Source organism: Diceros bicornis, chromosome 4 (genome assembly GCF_020826845.1).
Source record: "Diceros bicornis minor isolate mBicDic1 chromosome 4, mDicBic1.mat.cur, whole genome shotgun sequence".
In the NCBI taxonomy this organism is placed as follows: domain Eukaryota; kingdom Metazoa; phylum Chordata; class Mammalia; order Perissodactyla; family Rhinocerotidae; genus Diceros; species Diceros bicornis.
In genome coordinates, this window is record NC_080743.1 from 64,903,913 (window position 1) to 64,925,400 (window position 21,488).

Genomic DNA, 21,488 nt, shown 5'->3' on the forward strand with positions numbered 1-21,488 from the left:
GGGGCATGCCAGCCTAGGAGCTGGGCCCTGCTCACGTACCTGTGCCGTCGTGGCTGTACACAAGACAGGTGATGTTTGCTTTGGACTCACTGTTCACCTGCAATAAGGAGCAGATACTGACTGATGCCCCACCCCCCCATTTGTTATACCACCTTCAGGAAACAGGTTTTCCTTCAAACTCCCCTGTATCTTCTCCCAGAGATTGAGAGAGAAAAAGACAAGAGACAGGAGTACAACTGATGAAATGTGACCACCTCAGGGAGGAGAGGGCTTTCTGTTGGTTGTCTTCTATGTGCTAGCCATTTTATATACACTTTATCTCATTAGGCCTGACCACCATGGTGCAAGGCAAGGATCTTTATCTCTATTTTGTCAATAAGAAAACTGAGGCTAACAAGGTGAGGTGACTGCTCAAGATCACGAAGCTGATAAGTGGTAGAGCCAGGATTCAAATCCAGGTGTCTGCCTCGAAAGTCCAAGCTCTTTCCCCCATACCAACAAGTTTGGGGGTAGCTTTGGGGTCAAGTCAGGGAAGCCTGGAGACACTGGACCTTCATGAATCTTACCAGGTGATGAGGACAGAATTTCTTGAGTACTCCATTGTTCTCATTCTCATCAATTTTCCTCTGGTCATAAATCCTGTGGTGAAACAAGCAATGAACATGTCAAAATTTTTTAAATGATCTCTTGAAGAGTTGCAATTCGATGTAGTGGCAGGAACAGCAGTCAGCTGGATGTCAGGATAGACAAAGGATGTTCCCTAACCACGTTCTGGCTCATGCTCTTCCTTGAAGGTCCTCGTCTCCTACCCACTTTCCAAATGCTACCTCTTTTATCCAGGCACTTCCCATTTCAAGCGGTAATCTTCAATTGAAGTGGCTTCTCTCTCCTCTCAGCTTTTACATCACTTATTGTTTATTTTCATTGAAATAACATTACTATAGAGCTTTTTGTGTATGTAACCTTCCCAACAGTGTTTATTATTCATGGGTAGAGAACATGCATTATATAAGTCAGTGGGTCTTCAATCCTTTCTTGAAATCTTATGGTCAGTTCTCCCTCTCATCCCCTCAACAAACTATTACAAACCACCACTTATATGTCCTCAAGACTCCCTCTCTCCTTCCTTCATTCTCATCAAGCACCAAACTACCTTCACCTTCCCTCATCTCTCCAATACAACCTTTAAATTAATCATTCATTCAAATATTTATGGCACATACTATGTGCCAAGTCTTATGCTAGGTGCTGGAAATACAGTGAGGAATAAGACAGCTCTAGTCCCTGTCTTCACCCATCAGTCTCCTCCAATCTCAGAGCCTCATGTTTCCAGAGCTGCTCTTAATCTCATCCCTCCAAGGACCTTGTCTGTTTGATTAGTCCATTTCTCTCAACCTCTTCCTCATCACTGTCTGCCCATTTTCTAAAAATCCTTTTACTTACTGTCCTTTCCTACTATTGTTTTTTCTGTCCTTCCCCTTGCAGTCAAATTACTGAAAAGAGCAATCTACATTCAACATTTTCATTTCCTCACTTCCTATTCACTTCTCAATCCATTCCAATCTAGCTAACCCTCAACTCACCACTGAAACTGCTCTGGCTAAAGTCATCAGTAAGCTAACTGTCAATGCCAACAAGATACTTTTCAGGTCTTCCTCTCTTGTCCTGACGTTGTTCATTACTCCTTCCCTGAAACACTTTCTTTCCTGGACGTCCAGTCACTCCTTAATGTTGTTCATGGGCTTGTCTTTCTTGGCCCATCCCCTAAACGCTGATGTTCCCCAGAGGTCTGGTCTTAAGTTCTCCTCTGAGTCTATATATGGAAACTTTAACCTAGAGTCCAAGTACTATGTAGATGACCAGAGACTGTTCTTATGTGTATTTTTACATAGTTCTCCTTATATTCTCAAAGAGGCCAGAGATTCAAAAGGTGGGAAAAATTCTGCTCAACACTTTCTTTTGGTGATCAAATTTCACTACCAATGCTTTAACTACCACCTATATACAAATATACATCTCTTAAATCTATGTCTCCAGTCCACACTTACTCTGAGCTGTAACTACCTGCCAACTGAACACTGTAATGGGATGCCCCAAAGTAAACTCATCCTCCTCCTTCCAAAACTAAACTCATTCCAAACCTACCCCTTCCCCTGAATCTTTGTCAATGACACTATCCTAAATTGAGGTGGCCAAACTGGAAATCAGGTCCTTTCTCTCTGGTACAACTAATTTCTTTCCTGTCAATTTGGGTCCCTGGGTATATTTCTTGACTATATCTGCTTTCTCCACCCTTAGTCATATTTTGCCTAGATTATTTCTAGTATCCTTCTAATTGATTTCCCTGCTCATACTATCACTAGAATTATGTCTAAAATGCAAAATTTTATGTAAATTCCCTGCTTAAATCTCTTCAGTGATTTTGTACTTTCTAATAAGTCCACACTCCTTAATAATGCTGCCTATACTTCTCAAAGATCCCATACATTATACAACGCCCCCCAAAAGCTATGCTTCCTCGAACATTTCATGTCACATCTTGTTATCTTACCTCTACATGTTTCCTCTACCTGATATACTAATTCCCCATTTGCCTTTAATGCTGCTTCTTTCAGGAAGAACAGCTAGTGAAATGATTCCTACCATATTTAAAGAGTCTGATCTGAGTTCACATACTAACTCTGCTACTTACTAGATGAGTAATACTCAGTAAATCACTTAATATTTTTAATCTTTATATATCTGTTTCTCCAGAATGATCCTTAAAGGCAGAGACCATGTCTAGCCAAGTATATATCCAAACACACAGCAGATGCTGGATGAATAAATGAATGAATCAATATATGTTTTTTCCACAATCCCTTGCTTAATATCCTGCATAAAGAGAATATCCAGGAAATGTTTGCTTTGCTAAATGAGCCAAAAAAGAAAACAGAAAAGGAAGCTATTGTACTACCAATTACTGCTCTTCAACAAATATATCAGTTGATAATCAGATTTTTTTCCCCTCTAAACTATGTCCAAATCAACAGCTCTAAACTGTCATTAAGCCATCATAAACTTCAGCAAATTATTAAAAAAATAAGTAAATACTCAACATTTTGGTGTATGGACTATTCTGTGTTCCTCAGTATCTAATTTTTGTCCTCCTTCTTTATGGGGAAATTCTTACCTTCCTTCCCCTTTCTTCCATAAGTACTTATTAAGAACCTACTATATTCCAGATGTGATGCTAGACGAGGGGTTGGCAAACTTTTTCTTAACTGGCAAGGTAGTTAAATATTTTAAGGTGGCAGGCCATCTAGTCTCTGTCACAACTACTGAATTCTGCCACTGTAGCATGAAAGCAGCCATGGATAACATGCAAATGAATGGCTATGGCTGTGTTATAATAAAACTTGATTTACAAAAACAGGCAGTGTAGTTTGCCAACCCCTGCGCTAGACAGTGGTGATACAAAGATGAATATGAATTTTTCCCCTATTTTCTGAGCATAGAACAGGAATGATCTTGACATTTTTATTTATTTTTAAGACTTCATTCCTTAGTGAAGTTTTAGGTTTACAACAAAATTGAAAGGGCAGTACAGGGATTTCTCATACACTCCCTGCCCATACACATGCATAGCCTCCCCCATCATCAGCATCATCCATCAGAATGGTACTTTTTTTTTATTTACAAGTTTTGGCAATTATGAATAAAGCCGCTATAAACATCTGTGTACAGGTTTATGTGTGGCCGTAAGTTTTCAACTCCTTTGGGTAAATACCAAGAAGTGCAATTGCTGGATCATATGGTAAGAGTATGTTTAGTTTGATGAGAAACCAACAAACTGTCTTCCAAAGTGGCTGTATCATTTTGCATTTCCACCAGCCATGTATAAAAGTTCCTGTTGCTCCACATACTTGTCAGCATTTGGTGTTGTCAGAGTTCCAGATTTTAGCCATTCTAAAAGATGTGTAGTGGTATCTCATTGTTGTTTCACTATGCATTTTCCAAATGACATATGATGTGGAGCATCTTTTCTTATACTTATCATCTGTATATCTTCCTCGGTGAGGTGTCTGTTTAGGTCTTTGGCCCATTTTCTAATTGGGTTGTCTGTTTTTTTTTTTTGTGAGGAAGATCAGCCCTGAGCTAACATCTGATGCCAATCCTCCTCTTTTTTGCTGAGGAGGACCAGCCCTGGGCTAACATCCGTGCCCATCTTCCTCTACTTTATATGGGATGCCGCCACAGCATGGCTTGACCAGCGGTACGTCAGTGCACGCCTGGATCCAAACCTGCGAACCCCGGGCCACCGAAGTGGAGCGCACGCACTTAACCACTGTGTCACCAGGCTGGCCCCATGTTTGTTTTCTTATAGTTGAGTTTTAAGAGTTCTTTGTATATTTTAGATACTAGTCCTTTACCAGACGTGTCTTTTGCAAATATTTTCTCCCAGTTTGTGGTTTGTCTTCCTTTTTATTTTTTTTTCTGAGGGAGATTGGCCCTGAGCTAACATCTGTTGCCCATCTTCCTCCTCCTTTCCTTCTTCTTCTCCCCAAAGCCCCAGTAGATGTACATCCTTCTGGTTGCGCTATGTAAGATGCCACTTCAGCATGGCTTGATGAGCGGTGTGTAGGTCCGCGCCCAGGATCTGAACCAGTGAACCGCAGGCCACCGAAGCAGAGAATGCAAACTTAACCGATAAGCCACTGGGCAGGCTCTGTGGCTTATCTTCTAATTCTTTTGATCTTGTCTTTGACAGAGTAGAAGTTTGTAATTTTAACCAAGCCTCGCTTATCAATTACGTCTTTCATGGATCATTTCTTTGGTGTTGTTTCTACTAAGGCATCACCACACCCAAGGTCATCTAGGTTTTCTCCTAAGTTATCTTCTAGGAGTTTTACGGTTTTGGGTCTTACTTTTAGGTCTATGATCCATTTTGAGGTAATTTTTGTGAAGGGTGTAAAATTTTTGTCTAGATTCATTTTTTTTACATGTGGATGTCCAGTTGTTCCAGCACCATTTGTTGAAGAGACTATCTTTGCTCCATTGTACTGCCCTTGCTTCTTTGTCAAAGATAAGTTGACTATATTTATGCAAGTCTATTTCTGGGCTCTCTATTCTATTCCATTATTCTGTCTATTTTGCTGATACAACACTGTCTTGATTACTGTAGCTTTATAATAAGTCTTGAAGTCAGGTAGCGTCAGTCCCCCAACTTTGTTCTTCTCCTTCAATACTATGTTGGCTGTTCTGGGTCTTTTCCCTTTCCACATAAACTTTAGAATCAGTTTGTTGATATCCATGAAGTAACTTGCTTGGATTTTGATTGGGATTGCGTTGAATCAACAGATTAAGTTGGGAAGGACTGACATCTCCACAATATTGAGTCTTCCTATGTCCTTGACATTTTAAATCAAAGAATGGTTTCAGCGCGGTCTCAACACTCTTACTGCAACTCTCTCCACAGGCCTTCAGGTACCCACTAACTTGTTACCTTAAGCCTCTCTCTTCCCTCCTCACCTCCTCTTTTACCCCACCTGCTCTTTTTTTTTAAACTGTATTTTCTTTATTTTTTTCCCTCCAAAGCCCCAGTAGATAGTTGTATGTCACAGCTGCACATCATTCTAGTCGCTGTATGTGGGACGCGGCCCCAGCATGGCCGGAGAAGCGGTGTATCGGTGCGCGCCTGGGATCCGAACCCGGGCCGCCAGCAGCGGAGCGCGCACACTTAACAGCCACGCCACGGGGCCGGCCCACCCCACCTGCTCTTAATCTAGCATTCTCTCAGTGTCTCTGACATCACTCTAAAGATAGGGGAGCAAGGGGCCTATTTATTGATTGTGTTGTATGAACCAGGGCCCATACCAAACCCTTTAGCAATAAATTTACATGTCAACCAATCACAATGCAAAATCTACCACTACAGGATTCATTCATCTGATACAGTCTCCTTGTCTTCACACCTGTAAATTCTTAAACCAACCTAAGCAACATTTAGTAGTAGGGACTCACACCTACACCACCTCCACTTGCCTACTTTTTTTTCTTTCTTCCTTTTTTGGTCATAGGCCAAAACACATGTTTCTCGAAGGCTTCCCTTAAATGCTTCTTTGTAATCCTAAACTAAAATTCAGTATTCATGATGCAAAAAGCTTGAGGATGAGTAAGCTATTTCTCTGTATTCCTATGAAGAAATTCTTTCAGGCTAGGAGTGAAAGCTAATGGTGTTATGATATAAAATATTCAGCAAAAATATTTTCAAATTTGTACTGGAAGGTGAGCTCTTTAGGTTGTTTCAAAGATCAAGAAAGAAGAATCCCAAAACACCCAACTCGCTGAACTGAAGAGGTGCCAGATAAACTGAGGATGATCCTAATGTCAGAGAAGAGTTGGGGTGCTGGAAGGGCTATCTGCTCATGCAGGGTCAGTGTGCCTCAAAATCTACACCTGCTTCTGCCAAGTGAATAGGCTATTATCTGCTGAGAACTTGGGATGTACCAAGGGATTCAGGATATTGAAGCTGACAAGAGACAGAAAATCTGAGTATTTCTCCTTGTGCGGAAATGCTAAAACTAATTTCCAGCCTCACTCGAACCCTGGGAAAGTATCAGCTTTGGATTTAGGCATTATCAACTGCAGTTCTTCATACAGCCAACTCCTCCAATCTCCTTCAAACATCGAGGTTCTAGTGGTTGGATTATCTAGAGACACTGACTTTTCAAACAATCCAGAGCTCTAAGCAGGAAATCCCAATTAGAAATTTTAGTGAATGCTCAATTTTGAGAAGGCAGCATCTGAGAGTTCTGACAACTACAATCCTTTTTGATCTGATTAAAAAAAAAACCTACTTTCTTATTAAAAAAAAAAAAATCTACTGCTACGTATTTGCTATTGGTGAACAGAGGAAAGGAATTTAGAAGGCAAGGGAAACAGAAGAAGAAGACAGAGTTAACAGTTGTCCAATTCTCTTGTGGCAAGATTCTCGAACAAGCTAAAGTCATCTCTCATGTATTTCCAAAAACTTAGTCTATCCCCATGATTCTTATTAACAAAATTAATTTCAGAACATAGTTATAAAAATGTGCTCTCACTTAAGAAGAAAGACAATGCTTTTCACCCACCTTCAGGAAAGCAAAAAGTCATTCATTTTTCTAGTGATCCTTTCCCTCCTCCGTTTCAAACTGATGATCCCTCAGCAACCAAAAAAACAGGCCAACTAGATAGAACTGGGATACAGTTTGTGACTATGGGTCACCAGGAAACTAACTGGTACACATGGAGATTAAATCATGAACTCTATTTTCCTTAGGATGTGCCTCAATCATCAGTTTTAGAACAGATGTTCACAGTAACAAAGACATCACTACGGATAAAGAAAAGTGGTTCAGGACAGTGGGAGCCAAAAACCCTGAGTTCACACTGAGTACTCCCCCAAGTCAAATCATTTCTGTATCTGAAACTAGTATTTAAAATATCTAGTGCGTGTTAATTTATATACGAAGAATGGTGGAAGATATTTACTAATACAGCACTTGCTAGTAAACCTGGGTTTATGCCTTAGCTGCTATGTGGGGATGCTGGTCAATTCATCAAACTTCTTTAAAACTTGATAATCTCTATACTATGTTAAGCCATCCTCAGAGATTGTTACATTAGGGAACAGAATGCCTCAGAAGCTTAAACTCTTTGGAAGATGGTAAAAAAATCAAGATGGTGGTTAATGGAATTCTAAGCAATTCATACCTTTCCATAAGGGACACCTGGTAGTAGACAATGTATCAGAGTCTCCAACTCTCAAGGACACAAAACAGCCACAGACTCACCTTACAAACTGATCTCGTCCACCCACGGCAAACTGGTGGGTATTGGCAGGATTCACATAGATTGTATACAGCCCCACTTTCTTCTCCTTCTCTTTTGTCACCACCAGTTTCCTTTAAGAGAAGAAAAACATAAAAGTTATATTCTCCAAAAGATCCAGGTGGTCATGGCCAGTGAGAGCAGAGTGAGTAATGCAGACATAGCTAATAAGAAAACAAACAGATTCTCATTTGGAAAGAAAGAAAAAAAGTGGTTTTGTTTGTTTTGAACACTGGAACAAGAAAAAGACAAAAACCACCTCCACATATATTTACTAAATACTACTCTGGGGATGGAAAAAAAAAAACATGTGAAGTCATTTTCTGGTGTTCTTCAAGAACTATAGTTAAAAGTATATGAAAGTATTGCTCCTCAAGTAGTCTCAGTTTAGGTGGAGTCCAACATGATAACCAATCATTAAACAGACAATATTACCCACATCTTCCCATTCTTTATTTATAAATACATCTTCCCAATCACCTGGGAGCAGGGAGCGAGGGGAGGATGAATCATAGAAAGAGTGGACAGAAAAGACCTTAAAGTCAGAGTCTACCTCCCAGATTTCAGAAAAGTGTCACTTAAAATGCAGCTTCAAAAAAGCACGCTGAAAAATGACAAGCCATAGTTTTCTAGCATAAGAGCAATCCAAAACAGCATCTTCTCTCCTTATCTGAAGCAAATTAGGAAAGAAGTTTCTTATGAAGATAGCTGTTTTTGAGGTTGGAAAATAATTTCTAAATTATTCTTCTGGTTGTACCACAAAAAAGGTGATCCTTAGGAGGGCATGGGGCCCTGAAGAAACGCTACAAAATTTCAGAGTTTTAGCCAGAAGATTCTGGCTAAATAGCTATAATTTGTCCCAGGTTAAGGGTGGCACTATGAATAGTCTTCCCATATCAAAGTGTCCAACCAGTCAAATTTGACATCATAAAGATTAGGAGGGGCCGGCACGGTGGCACAGTGGTTAAGATCAGCGTGCTCTGCTTCAGCGGCCCGGGGTTCACAGGTTTGGATCCTGGGTGTGGACTTACACCACTCATCAAGCCATGGCATGGCAGAGACCCACATATGAAATAGAGGAAGAGGGGCACAGATGTTAACTCAGGGCCATTCTTCCTCAAGCAAAAAGGGGAAAATTGGCAACAGGTGTTAGCTCGGGGCCAATCTTCCTCACCAAAAAAAAAATTAGTAAACTCATAGGAAAAGAAGGGGCTTGGCTTTAGCTTTCATTTTTAATTCTAAGCTTTTGCTTATTTCTGTTGCTATGGAAACTGAAAGAAATATAACCATGACAACGAGTTTCTCTGTAAAGAAACGATTTTTGCATCCTCTCTGTATGGTCAAAGTCACTGCAGCCTAGAGCTGCTCTAGGCAAAGTGGACAGATTTTATTTGATTTTAAAATCTCTGCAGGCTTCCATAAAAAGACTAGTGTACAGAGGTCATTAAAAATGAATGTCATTAGAGAAAACACACAAACACATACATAACCCTCAAAAACACAAGGCAGAATACATATCAAAAAAGAGTTTCAGGAACAAAACTAGCAACGGAGAAGAGGCAGCTCTTATTGGGTTTTAGATAGGGGAAAGGAATAGGAGCAGATGCTGCTCCTTTTCACAGGACCATTTCAATTTCCTCAACAATTTGGATTTTCAGAAAGAGAAGGTCAGACAAATATAAAGATTACCATGTGGAAGCAAAACGAAGAAACTGAAGGGACAGATTATAAAGTACTGGCTCGACTATCATGTAATCCTGACAAAAAGCTCAATCTTTCTATGCCTCAATTTATTTACCTAAAACAAACAATTCTCCCTCCCAATGCATAAGTGCACAGAGTACCTTCAGCTCTCTGAGGAACATGCAGAGGGGCTATAAAAATGATTAATCATGACAGCGGGAAAAAAAAATTTTCACATCAAAGGGAGGCAGCACACAAAACCATACGAAACAATTTACCAAATTTAGCCTTAAAATTTGCAGTTTTTTAATGAGCAGGTATGTTCCAGCAAAAAGGAAAAAGTAATTACAGATCTGACCAAAGGATTCCTTTGAAGAATATCTCAAACTGGCTTCCACTGGCTAAAGGAATATCTCACCCACAGCTCCAAATGTAAGTCCTTTCCTGAAATGTTAGCCAATTTCACCAGCTTCCTGAGACTCAGCTATCATATATACACAAAAGAAAAACTCCCTCATGCCAACTCCACAGAGGAATGCCTCTGATATAGGTGGATGTTCAGGTACCAGCTTAACACATAAGGATAGCTTGGATTTTCTGGCCACAACCTTCACATTCAGTCTCCCACCTCATTCCACCCTTCTATTACTTCTTCAACTTTCCCAAAGCAAAAACTTTTGAAGGCTCACTGTCTCTTATTCCCCAAATCCAGAATTCGGGCCTCCTCCTATTCTAAGTTTCTCCTATGTTCCCTCTTTTAGTTTCTACTCTATGTATCATTGCTTGCATCTAGATCCATTGGTCAACTCTCAGTCCGATCTTCTGTCTAAATCATTTCATTCCAAATTTGATAATCTGCTAGTCATCTGTTCTACCCATTACTTGAACCAGATTCCTAATTCCTTGTGGCCTAACAGTAGTTTTCCTCTGAACCTGATACCGGATAAGATCTTATTCTGCTTCACAACTCTCTACCAGAGCAGACCAAACAAACTCCTATCATTTTTTTGCATGTCTGCCCTTCCCCTCCCCTCTGGAAAACTTGCTATGTTCTATTATCATCAGAGAACCATGGAACTTTAGAACTGAAAATAACAAACATCATTCAGTTCAAGAGATTAAATGATTTTCTCAAAGCTAGGTAACTGCAGGCTAGTACTAGCAGGCAGATCCCTTGTCACCCAGGCCTGTTGCCTTTCCAGTATAAACCCATTATCTCTCAACCCTCAACTTCTTGGAGGTTTATGTAAGTAACCAGTACATCCTTTCTGCAAGCCTAAAACATTGAGCAGTTTTTGAAATTCTTGCACTTTCTAAAGAACTTTTTCTAAACTTCTCTCTCTAAAAATAAAAGTCTAATAATAATCAGCTTTAAAATTATATTCCCTAAATTAACCTATGTTTTACTTGTATGCTATGTAAATCAGTGACATCCCTTACTCAATATTGGTATTGACAGACAAGATTTGTTATGATAATTTTTAATTTTTAACACAATAAATAATCTAGATAATCCATCCACAAAGTAGTGGTTAAATAAACTGTGGTACACCAAATGCTATGATGCATATGTCATGATCAAAAACAAGGCAGACCTTTATGGTCTGACATAGAAAGATCTCCAAAAGACATAATAACATGAAAAAAACAAATTACAGAAACATATATATATACACACATATGTTTATATATACATATAATTATCCCATTTATGGGGAAAAGTGTCTATGTATATATTAAGATACGTAAAAGTACACAACAAGGATTGGAAAGGTATTCAAAATTTTTAACAATGGTTACCAACAGCTAGAAAAGTGGGTGGCGGGGTAAGGGAAGTATGCATGAGGGAGCATTTACATTTTGTCCATATACTTATTATTTTAATTTTTAAAACAAGATGTATTTTTTTACTATAAGAGCAATAAAAATGAAAAAAGGAAAATAAAATAATTAGTAGCTACAATTTAATCAGTTCCAGTCATAGTGCCAGACACCATGTCAGGACATCAAATACACTTATCAATAATCCTCACAGAAACCAGAGAAAAAGAGATTGATCGATTATGCCCAGAGTGAGGCTGAAGAAACTGAAGTTCAGAAAGGTTACATAGGTCATAAATAGTAGTGTCTGAGTTGAGATTTGACCTAGGTCTGCCTGGATCCAAACAAGATGCTATGTTCTTTCTATGGTATCACACAGCTAAAAAGAGATATAATTTACCCATGAGTCTCAAATTCCTATAAAAAATGAACTGTGATATGCTAAGAGCTCTACTATAGCTACCAATATTTTTGTTCAAGATTTATTATTTAATTGTTTACATGTTTCTATACGTAACTGAACTGAAAACTACATAGGACCACATCTCTAAGCTGCTTTCAGAATGTGCTTCTTGTGGGTAAGCTGAGTGGCATCCAAGTGAATGGAGAGTGGAAGATCATCAAGTTATTAAAGCTCAGGGCTGGCCTGGTGGTGTAGTGGTTAAGTTCACGTACTCCGCTTGGGCAGCCCGGGGTTCACGGCTTCAGATCCTGGGCACAGACTTATACATCGCTCATCAAGCCATGCTGTGGCAGTGTCCCACATACAAAATAGAGGAAGACTGGTATAGATGTTAGCTCAGGGACAATCTTCCTCAAGCAAAACGAGGAAGATTGGCAACAGATGTTAGCTCATGGACAGTCTTCCTCACCAAAAAAAAAGAAAAAAGTTATTAAAGCCCACATGTAATAAGATAACTGAACCTTGCTTTAGAAATGAAGGTAGACCGAATAGTATTTCACTGCTGAGAAACAGACAAATAGCAACAAAGACATAAGGATATTCCCCTAAACCTTAATCTGCTTCTTCTCATAAGCACAAAGGGACTATTCTGATGGACCAGAGAGTAGAGCATTACCTAGAGCATGTGGAATATTTTCAAGGCCAAGAGCTCCAGTTCCATGAAAATTCTACTGCTATACTTACGAAGCTGGCCGGTCTTGTCTGAGGTCAATGGTGAAGACAACTGCATCTTCACCTGCAGAGAGGAACGTACAGGGAGAGTCTGGTTCCAGGGCCAACTGAAGGAGAAAAAAGGGAAAGGATGAGGTGTCTAAAGACTAGAATTAGAGGTTGTCTAGTTTACTCCTTTATCTTTAGGAAGGGCTGCATTTAAAACAACTCAGCAAGAGAAATGTCTACCCTTTTTGTTGTAAAATCCCAGGAAAAGAGATAATTTAATAAGCCCATTCTTTCTTGTTCTGTGTGAATTACTTACAGCCTGTCAAAAGGATAGGTGATTTGCTATTTCAACTAAGTCCCCAAGGGATTTGAACAGTGCTACCAAAGGATAATATCAACCATTAGGACTAATTCTCAAATAAAATCAATTCTACACCCTCAAGTGGGGGAGAGAAATGATGTCTAAGTTTCATTCCCTATAGCTTAGTTCTAACAGTTATTTATCTAATGGGTTGGGGATAGGCTTAAGAATCAAAGAAATAGGGCTGAGCCATCTGGGCTAGAAAAGGATACTCCAGGTCCACCTACATATTTGCCTGGGGTTTGAAAGAAGAGAGACCCATTCTCTTTCCATGGCATGGAAGAACACAGTGCCTAGTGTGAGACTAAGCAGCTCTTAGCTTCTCAGTGGCTGCCACCATGACTATTTGGCCTATATTCCCAGCTCTAAATAGGGCTTCCAGAAATAGTGCTGTTTGTGCACTGAGAGTTGTGAGCAGAAAAGCTGGAGCTCTCACATATGAGGAGCCAACCACTAGCACCTTGGAGCTGTTAAGGTGTTTTAAATACAATCAGAGTAAATTTTAAAGGTTTAGATGGCAGAGGAGACCTCAAACCAACCATGGCTCAGCTTCGAGGTTAAGTACAATCAACTGAACGCCATATGTGAAAGATCTAGAGATCTCTCAAATACGTGTCTTCCAAGAAGTTTAGGGTGGCTGCTTTTTCTCTCTTCTTATCTACAAATCTTAGGACTAAAAAAAGTGAGGAAGGCGACCACAATAAAAGGGACACAATGGGCAGAGATATGGGAAGGCCTTGGCTGAGAGCCACAGAGGATCTGGATTGCACCACCTTTGGGGCAAGGACTTACTTACCTTGTGGGACGCTCCCTTGTGCTGGGCCACACGCTTTGTATTCTTGCAACACTGAGTAGCAGACAACTCTGCTACCCGCACCTGCCCATCACGAGCACACATGGCCAGGGTGGAATCACCACTGTTAGGAAGGAACTTGGCCTGGGGTGTTATGAATAAAAAAAGGGACACAAGGAAATTGAGGAAGTGAATTTGAGAGGGAAAAACATGATGACAACCCCAACTCACCCCCTTTTGTTACACAACAGGTGGAAACTTAGCTCTCCTACTCTTATACAGTTGGTTAAAGTCTAATTTCTTCCAAGAGTTAAAGGAGAGGGAGAGAAAAAACTTTTCTGATCTAAGAGAGCATTTCAGTTGACTCTGGAAGGTTGAACTGGTACAGGATAAGTGCTCAGATGAACTAGGACTCTACCTACTAGGGGAGAAAAGTAAGGAAAAAAGGAGGAAAATCTATCTTGATTCAGGAAGCCAACGTAAATTTGCTACAAAGAAAAAGGAACCTTGAGGGGATGCTGGGGAAGGAAAGAGAATATAGGGATAAATAGCTAGTACCAATAGGATGGATGGGACTGATGAGTAAAATTTCCAGAGAATAATAATAATATTAACATTTATCAAATGTTTATTAAATACCAGACACAGTTCTAACTACTTAGCCTCTATTGTTATTTAATCCTCATAACTCTCTATGTAATTAGCCCTATATTATAGATAAATAAACTGAAGACAGAGGTTAAATAACTTGCACATCATCACACAGCTAGTAAAGAGTAGGGCTAGGATTTGAACCCAAGCAGTTTGGCTCAAGAGCCTCTGCTCTTATATGCCTCCTACCAGGGCACATTTAGTACCTTCCTGATGATTGCCAAGCACCCTACATATGAGGCTTCCAACAGTCTTTATGCTCAAGAAAACAAAAGGTTGCCAGGTGTCTTTCAATGTATTTAACTTCTCTAAGTCATCATGGATGCCAAGGTAGGACCGAATCCTGATGTCTAATTCCTACCACAACTCACTATCAGCTCCCACTCCAGGCAGCAGCTCAGGTTTGTCTAACTCATGCCTGATTTTCTCAACTGCTATTTTGCTCCCTTGCCTCACCTGGAAGACATTGCTTTTGTGGCCACTCTCAAAGTCCAGAACCGGCTGCCGCCGCACCCAGTCCCAAACCACCACTTTTAGGTCATCACTGCCACTGGCCAGCCAGGTGCCGCGCTGGTTAAAGTGCAGGGTATTGACACAACCAGTATGGCCCTCAAGCCCATGCTGCAGGCGGAAACGCTGCACAAAGACTCTTGCCCCACAAGCCTCATATACAAAGCGGGCACTTGATCCCAGCTCCCGCTCTCGAAGGGCAGGAAGGGCTTGCCAGCGAGGTCGGGGCAGGGCCGATGTCTCCGAGGACACCCAATCCTCCAGGGCACGCTCATCATCTGATGAGTCCTGGTCACGGTTGGCCCGCTTGCGCTGTACACGGCGCCGAGGATGCTCTTCTTCTTCCTCTTCTTCTTCCTCCTCTTCCTCTGAGCGGTCATGGACTTGGTTTTCATCATTGATGGAGTAATGCCCAGTGTCCTCCATGCTGTCAGAGTCTTTGTCTTCACCTGAGCTCTCTGTATCTGTGCCTCGACTTTCTGTGCTGGTGCGGTTGGGGCCACCATCATCCCCGGTCAAGCTCAAGCTCAGGTCTGAGGCCTCCACTTCAATGCCTGAGGATGTCTCCCTCCCCTCCTCAGCTCCTGACATCTCCTCTGGACTGCTAGACAGGCTTCCTGCAGGTTAGTGAGGAATGGGGAGGTGAGAGAGAAAAATAAGGAAATAGGATAGTGATCAGAAGGATTTCCCCTCCTTAGTCTCGTAAATCATCACATCAAAAGACCTAGAAACCAACTTTGGTCAAAGTGTTTTTGTTACAAATGCTTATAGAGAGTATCTTCTGAGGGGGAATCTTATAAAGGACAAGAAATTGAAAAGATTAAGATCAAAGCCCCATACAAATAAAGGTACTTCGGCACAAGTGAAGAACTGCAGACCAACCTAAGATTATAATAAATTCTCAAGAAGCAAGGCATTGGTGGATTGTATGAAAGTATGCCTGATACAACTACCTTACGCTCTGTTCTGCTGGATGGGCATCCATTAGTTACAGCAAATAATTAAACTGAATATAGGAAAATGAACAGCCATCCCCAGCAAGAGTCGGCATAGCCATCTTCTTAGAGACAGATGGAAAATAACTGAATAAAATCATTCTGACAATGGATGAGGAGTTGGACTATTTCCCACTTCAAGAGAGCACCACTTGCCTCCTACCTCTTAAATCCTAAAGTATCTTCCCCTAAAGTCCTAAAATCCACTAAGAATCCAGAAGGATGTGGAAGAGACAAGTGGGAATTGTGATCATTTGAGTGGGTTCTTGCTCACTTTTTGCTAATAAATGTATTCTGACTTACTTCCATTAATTTAATAATTTTAATACTATTTTTAGTTATAAGAACTCTTCATTGAGAGAAAGTTTCATCAGGAAGCATACGTAAAATTGATAAAAAGCAGGGCTACTATAGTGGTACCTGAGAAGAAAAGTTCACCATCTTTTAGGTCTGCCATGTCGGTAGTTATAAAAATACTGGGTCACTTTGAGCAATCTAATCCCCTACAATTAGAGATACTGCATTCTCCTATCTAACAACAGCCAAATCATATTCCAATAAGTACTCTGGCAATGTTCTAGAGGCAATGACCACAACTTCCAACCTAAGGTCAAGGTGTGACAAAAGGAAGGGGGAATGAGGATTTTAAACAATGCTCATGGCCTCTTTTCTTCAGATGACTACAAATTTTATCCCGCCAGAAGTAAAGGCTGTTAGAGAAGGCAGACCAGCTATGGGTCACTTTGGTATGAGCACTTCAACTCTAGTACCACACTGATGTCTAAGGATTCAAAGTTGGAGCATCTTACTGCTTAGTCATCTGGATTAGAGCAGTAACTTCTGAAGATCTTTGAAGCAATGGAACACCTTTTCAATGAACTCTTAGGCAAAACCCAATACAGAAAAGATAATGCAAATGCTTTGGTTCAAGGAGTGATAGAAGGTTGGGAGAGACATAAACAGCTCTTTTTAAAAAGCACCTCAACTAAGAACACAATGTGAAAACAACTGGGCTAGGAACTGGAAGAAAAAGGGGAAAAGTGCAGCAATTTACTCCTAGGAACTACATTTGCTGAGACTGCTGTATATGATGAGAAAGATTAACAGTTGTGGTTTTTGAAATACAATTCGGCTTGAGAGTGGGACTGGTGAGAAAAGATAAAACATCACACCTATCACTTCTATGGAGAATGAAATATAAAACATCAAAACTTCTAGCATTTATTGTTAAAATTATGATAAACAAATTAAGATGACTTTGGGGTCCCCACCACATTAACATATTGGCCAGAGCATATCACAGGTTCAGCAAGAGGACCCCAATAGTCAATGACCAAGATCTAGCTCAGGAGTTGGCAAATTTTTTTTCTGTAAAGGGTCAGAGAGCAAAAATTTCAGGCTTCACAGGCCATATGGATCTCTGTCACAACTACTCAACTCCCCTGTTATAGCACAAAAGCAACCATAAACACTATGCAAATAAATGGGGCCTGACTGTGTTCCAACAAATTTTACAAATACAGTGGCGGGCTGGCGTTGGTCTGCAGGCCGGTTTGCCAATCCCTGATCTAGCTAATGGCCAAACTTCAAATCAACTGTATATCCCAAACTCCTTTAGAACCCTGTGCCTTTCAACTAAGCCCAGTGAAAAATTTGAACCACTTTCCTTTACAGAAGATGAAGGAATGGCAGTGGTAAGACCAAAACAAAGGGGCAATACAACAGCATGCTAAAAATCTCACTTTCCCTTCCTTAACCTCACTGCTCTACCAATCATATCAACTAGAACTTAGCCTATAATCCTGACCTGCAAGGTGCTGAGGAATGCTGGACACTGTGCTGCCCAACTATAACCATTTGAAGGATGTCTCTCTGGTTTAGAAGTTGGCTCAGAGTTGAAGCATTGGCCAAATAAACCAGATAGTAGCTATGCTCTATCAGAATCTTGATATTCTGCCTTCAAATCTGCCCTAGACCCAATGATTTAACGCTTGGCAGCTCTGGCCCTAAAAAAAAAAAAAAAGAAAAAGAAAGAAAAGCGGGGCCGGCCCGGTGGCGCTAGCGGTTAAGTGCGCGCGCTCTGCTGCGGCGGCCAGGGGTTCGCCGGTTCGGATCCTGGGCGCGCACCAATGCACTGCTTGGCCAACCATGCTGTGGCGGCGTCCCATATCAAGTGGGGAAAGATGGGCATGGATGTTAGCCAAGGGCCAGTCTTCCTCAGCAAAAAAAAAAAGAGGAGGATTGGCAGATGTTAGCACAGGGCTGATCTCCTCACCAAAAAAAAAGAAAGAAAGAAAAGAAAGAGAAGGAAGGAGGGAAGCAAGCAAGCCCCAATTCCAGTTCGTTTAGGTTATAACTTCATCTCCTATCTAAAATCTCTATCAAACTGTGATCTACCATGGAAAGAGGCCTCTCATTATAACTGGGGAACTTAACCTTCCCAACAACTCCCTGTTCCTACCACCAATTGAATCTTCTTTTTCTCCTTTATTAACAGCATCTCCTAGGTTATGTTCATCCTTATAATCTTTCAGAATTCCAAACGACCTGACCTTTCAGAGGCTAAGCTCTATTATTGATCTTCTGAAAAAAATCAGAAAGACGTTGAAGGAGCAAAAGTACTAGACAGTCCAAGGTGTTTCCTGTGTATTTCCTATACTCAAAACAACAAGGAAGGGTTCACTCTGAGGAAAGATTTCCTTCCCTCCACTACAAGCCAGGACTTCACTCTCTTTGGGGGAGGAGGAGAACCTCAGTTGATAGCAAAAATAGCTTAACCTTCACTTTGGCCCCTTACCATTAGCTAAGTCTGTTTTGCCATCTGTGCTGCTCCCTTTGCCGGACATCTTGAATGATGTTTATTGTAGCCAGCCTGGATACGGGAGAGGAAGAAAATGAAACAATTAGGAAACAATCTGGAAAAGATGATAAAAGGGACAAGGAGATTTAACAATGTATAGCTTTTGTCATTTTTATAAAAAGTATTTCTTTGTGCTCAACAGGGCTTCTCAGCTGCTGAAAATCACATCAGATATTTTCCCCCTCATATCTAAATTCCATAAAGGGACATATTTATGGGAAGTCAACTGCCATCTCTTTACTTTACTCACTGACTGACTGGCAGTGTTTTTTCAGATGAGAAAAAGGGAACTGAAATAACACCTGGAACAGTAGGTATATATCAAGTGACAGGTACTGCAAGCAGAGAGCTTTAACTCAATACAAAAAGCTGGCTTCAGCAATGCCCTCTAAGCAAGAATCTTCTGCCGTAAATATTATTTGTATGTATCCACAAACCCTATAAAATACTTGTTTTCACAACATGAAGAGGTGGGTCAGACTGAGTATCATTTTATACACAAATCAACAGAGAGAGAAGAAATAAAACTGTTGGGGTAAGAGCTTGGGTTTTATGTTCACTCAGAGGCCTAGCTTCAAACTTACAGGGGCAGATATTAACTAAGGATTATAAGAAGCAGAGCCGAATTAGCACATAGGAGCACCCTTCCCCTATGAAAGAACCTAAAAGGGTTTCTTTTTTTCCCTCTTATGACTAACAGTCATCAAGTGCAAAGCTGGGGAAGAAAAGGGCAACATTTCCACTAAACCATCTCAGTCCGTTTCATAAAATGGCAAACATTTCACCTAACTCCACCAACTTTTGCCAGACTTGTCTTTTTGGCAAAGTCCTAACTAGGAATCAGGGTACCTGACTTTTTTCCTTTTATACCACTATAACACACTCATTAATTTTTCAGGGCCTCACTCCCACCTCAAGCAAATTCCAAAGAGCAAAGAATAATATTATTCAGACTAGAATTTTGTTAAGCCCTTTCAGTGCCTTGGACAAAAGGCAATGGTAAAAGACAAAGTATGATTATGACTCCAGTCCTTGTACCCAGGCACACTGGCCTCTAATCTTTCAACAGCCCTTTCATTCCCATAACAATTATCCCAGAAGCAGCCCATCCTTATCCTTACCCCCTACTCTCCTCTACAGAAATCCAAGTTGCTTCAAAAAAAGTGTTCTCTGCCAAGAGACAGACGCCCAAAGCTTGCTCATAGTAGGCCGGGGCGGGGGAGTAGAAATAATGCAAGAGCAGGACTGAGGCTGAATTTGAGGGAAGGACACCTGGAATGGTGCTGATGAAAGACAATGCCAACAAAAAACAGATCCACTTAAAGAAAAACAGTGAAGAGCTGTTTGCAGAGCAGGCTATTTTCCTCCTCCTACTTCGATGATATATTTTTGTACAGCATTCCTCATACAGCACTTGTTTTTCCCTCTCAGTAGTCCCTGTTTATATTCTTTAGTATCTCAGCAGTATCTTCTTTCCCACCTAGGGTTTAAATTAATTACATTAATTGCAAAAGTGCTATGAAGTGGAAAAACGATTTGTACTACTTTGTTAAGATTAAAAACTAAGGTCATAAGCATATCTTATGGGCAACTGAGAAAAGATCTGACGTTTTCTCATCTCCAGAATCAAAACTGTCAACCATACCAAACTTCCCACCCCACTGTTATCCACACCCAGAGAAGAAAAAAGCAGCTCCAGAGAAGCTTTCTCAAAACCAAAATCTCAACTTCTATACAAGCCCAGACTGCCTCAATTTTAGACTCATAATGGCTCTAGAAACATTTGCTTTTCCAGTCTCCATGACCAAGAGGAGCCAAAAGCCTAACGCTCACTCAGCTCTGAGAAGTGGGAAAAGGAGAGCCATGAGTTTCAATTCATTCCCAGAGGTTGTAGAGCTTACCTTTTGGGGAATTTGGTTTAAGGTTCTTGCAAGAAGGGATCTTCTCTTTGAGGAGAAAAGTTGACAGAATTTATTGCTAAACTCAGAAACAGAGAAAACTCTGTAAATGTTTATATTAACTCTCTTTAATCACAGAATTGATAGGCAGATAGCTTCTAAAGGTCACATTTTAGGGGCCACAGAGTTTAGCAAAATTAGTCCCAGAATGAAAAACTAGAAGTCCAGGGTTCTAGTATCAGCTAAGCCATTAGCATACTTTGTGACCTTGGATGAACTGCTTAATCTTCTCTGTACTTCATTTGCTTCTTTTATGAAATAGTATTAGTAATTCCAGAGACGGTATAGATAAGTAGAATTATATGTTAAAACTTCTGCAGAAGGATGCTCTAGCAGTGGTTTCAAAACTTATTATGAACTTGTATCAGTGAAAACTTTGAGCATGAACTCTCAATACATGTGTGTATACACACACACATTTAATCAATTCACATTAAAAATTAAGCTTAACTTTTCTAGAAAAGAATAGAAACTTCAACATGCTTTTTCTATATACCACTGGATCATCTTCTATACCCCTTAGGGTGTATACATTCCCACTTTGAGGGACCACTTCTCTAGAAAGCCAAAAAATGATGACAATAACAAAATATAATTACTTTAGGAATGAGTAGTTATTCTTATACAAATTTCAGTCAAAACGAAGAAATTTAAACAATCTCAACTCCAGGGCAGGAATTAGAGTAAGTGCCCAAATTAAAGGAGGCTAAGATGCTATGACTGTGCCCTAGGTCTCAAGTATAGGAGCCACTCTAGAATCACTTCCATCATCAAAGAATACAACCTTATTTTATAATGAGGTTAGGGACCATACTTGCCTCAAACTACCTTCTTCATTCTTTAATACACTACACATTCCCAACAAATCCACTACTTTTACCT

The 21,488-nt window shown here is 40.4% G+C and overlaps 1 protein-coding gene across 18 annotated transcripts in view; it reads right to left on the reverse strand.

Annotated features, from left to right (window-relative positions):
• DCAF8 (DDB1 and CUL4 associated factor 8) overlaps positions 1–21,488 on the reverse strand; it is a 40,017-nt gene that overhangs the window by 7,495 nt on the left and 11,034 nt on the right. For 17 of the 18 annotated variants that reach the window (XR_009219823.1, XM_058539581.1, XM_058539571.1 and 14 more), the window contains 7 exons: positions 18,586–18,660; positions 14,740–15,410; positions 13,636–13,776; positions 12,503–12,597; positions 7,815–7,925; positions 567–639; positions 40–97 (listed from right to left, as the gene is read on the reverse strand). Coding sequence is in view for 17 of the 18 variants with exons in the window: in XM_058539581.1 (XP_058395564.1) it covers positions 40–97; positions 567–639; positions 7,815–7,925; positions 12,503–12,597; positions 13,636–13,776; positions 14,740–15,410; positions 18,586–18,634 (1,198 nt within the window). In the remaining variant the exon portion in view is untranslated. Of the gene's footprint in view, positions 1–39; positions 98–566; positions 640–7,814; positions 7,926–12,502; positions 12,598–13,635; positions 13,777–14,739; positions 15,411–18,585; positions 18,661–19,920; positions 20,256–21,488 lie in introns of those variants that run through there. The other variant, XM_058539582.1, reaches the window with a different exon arrangement.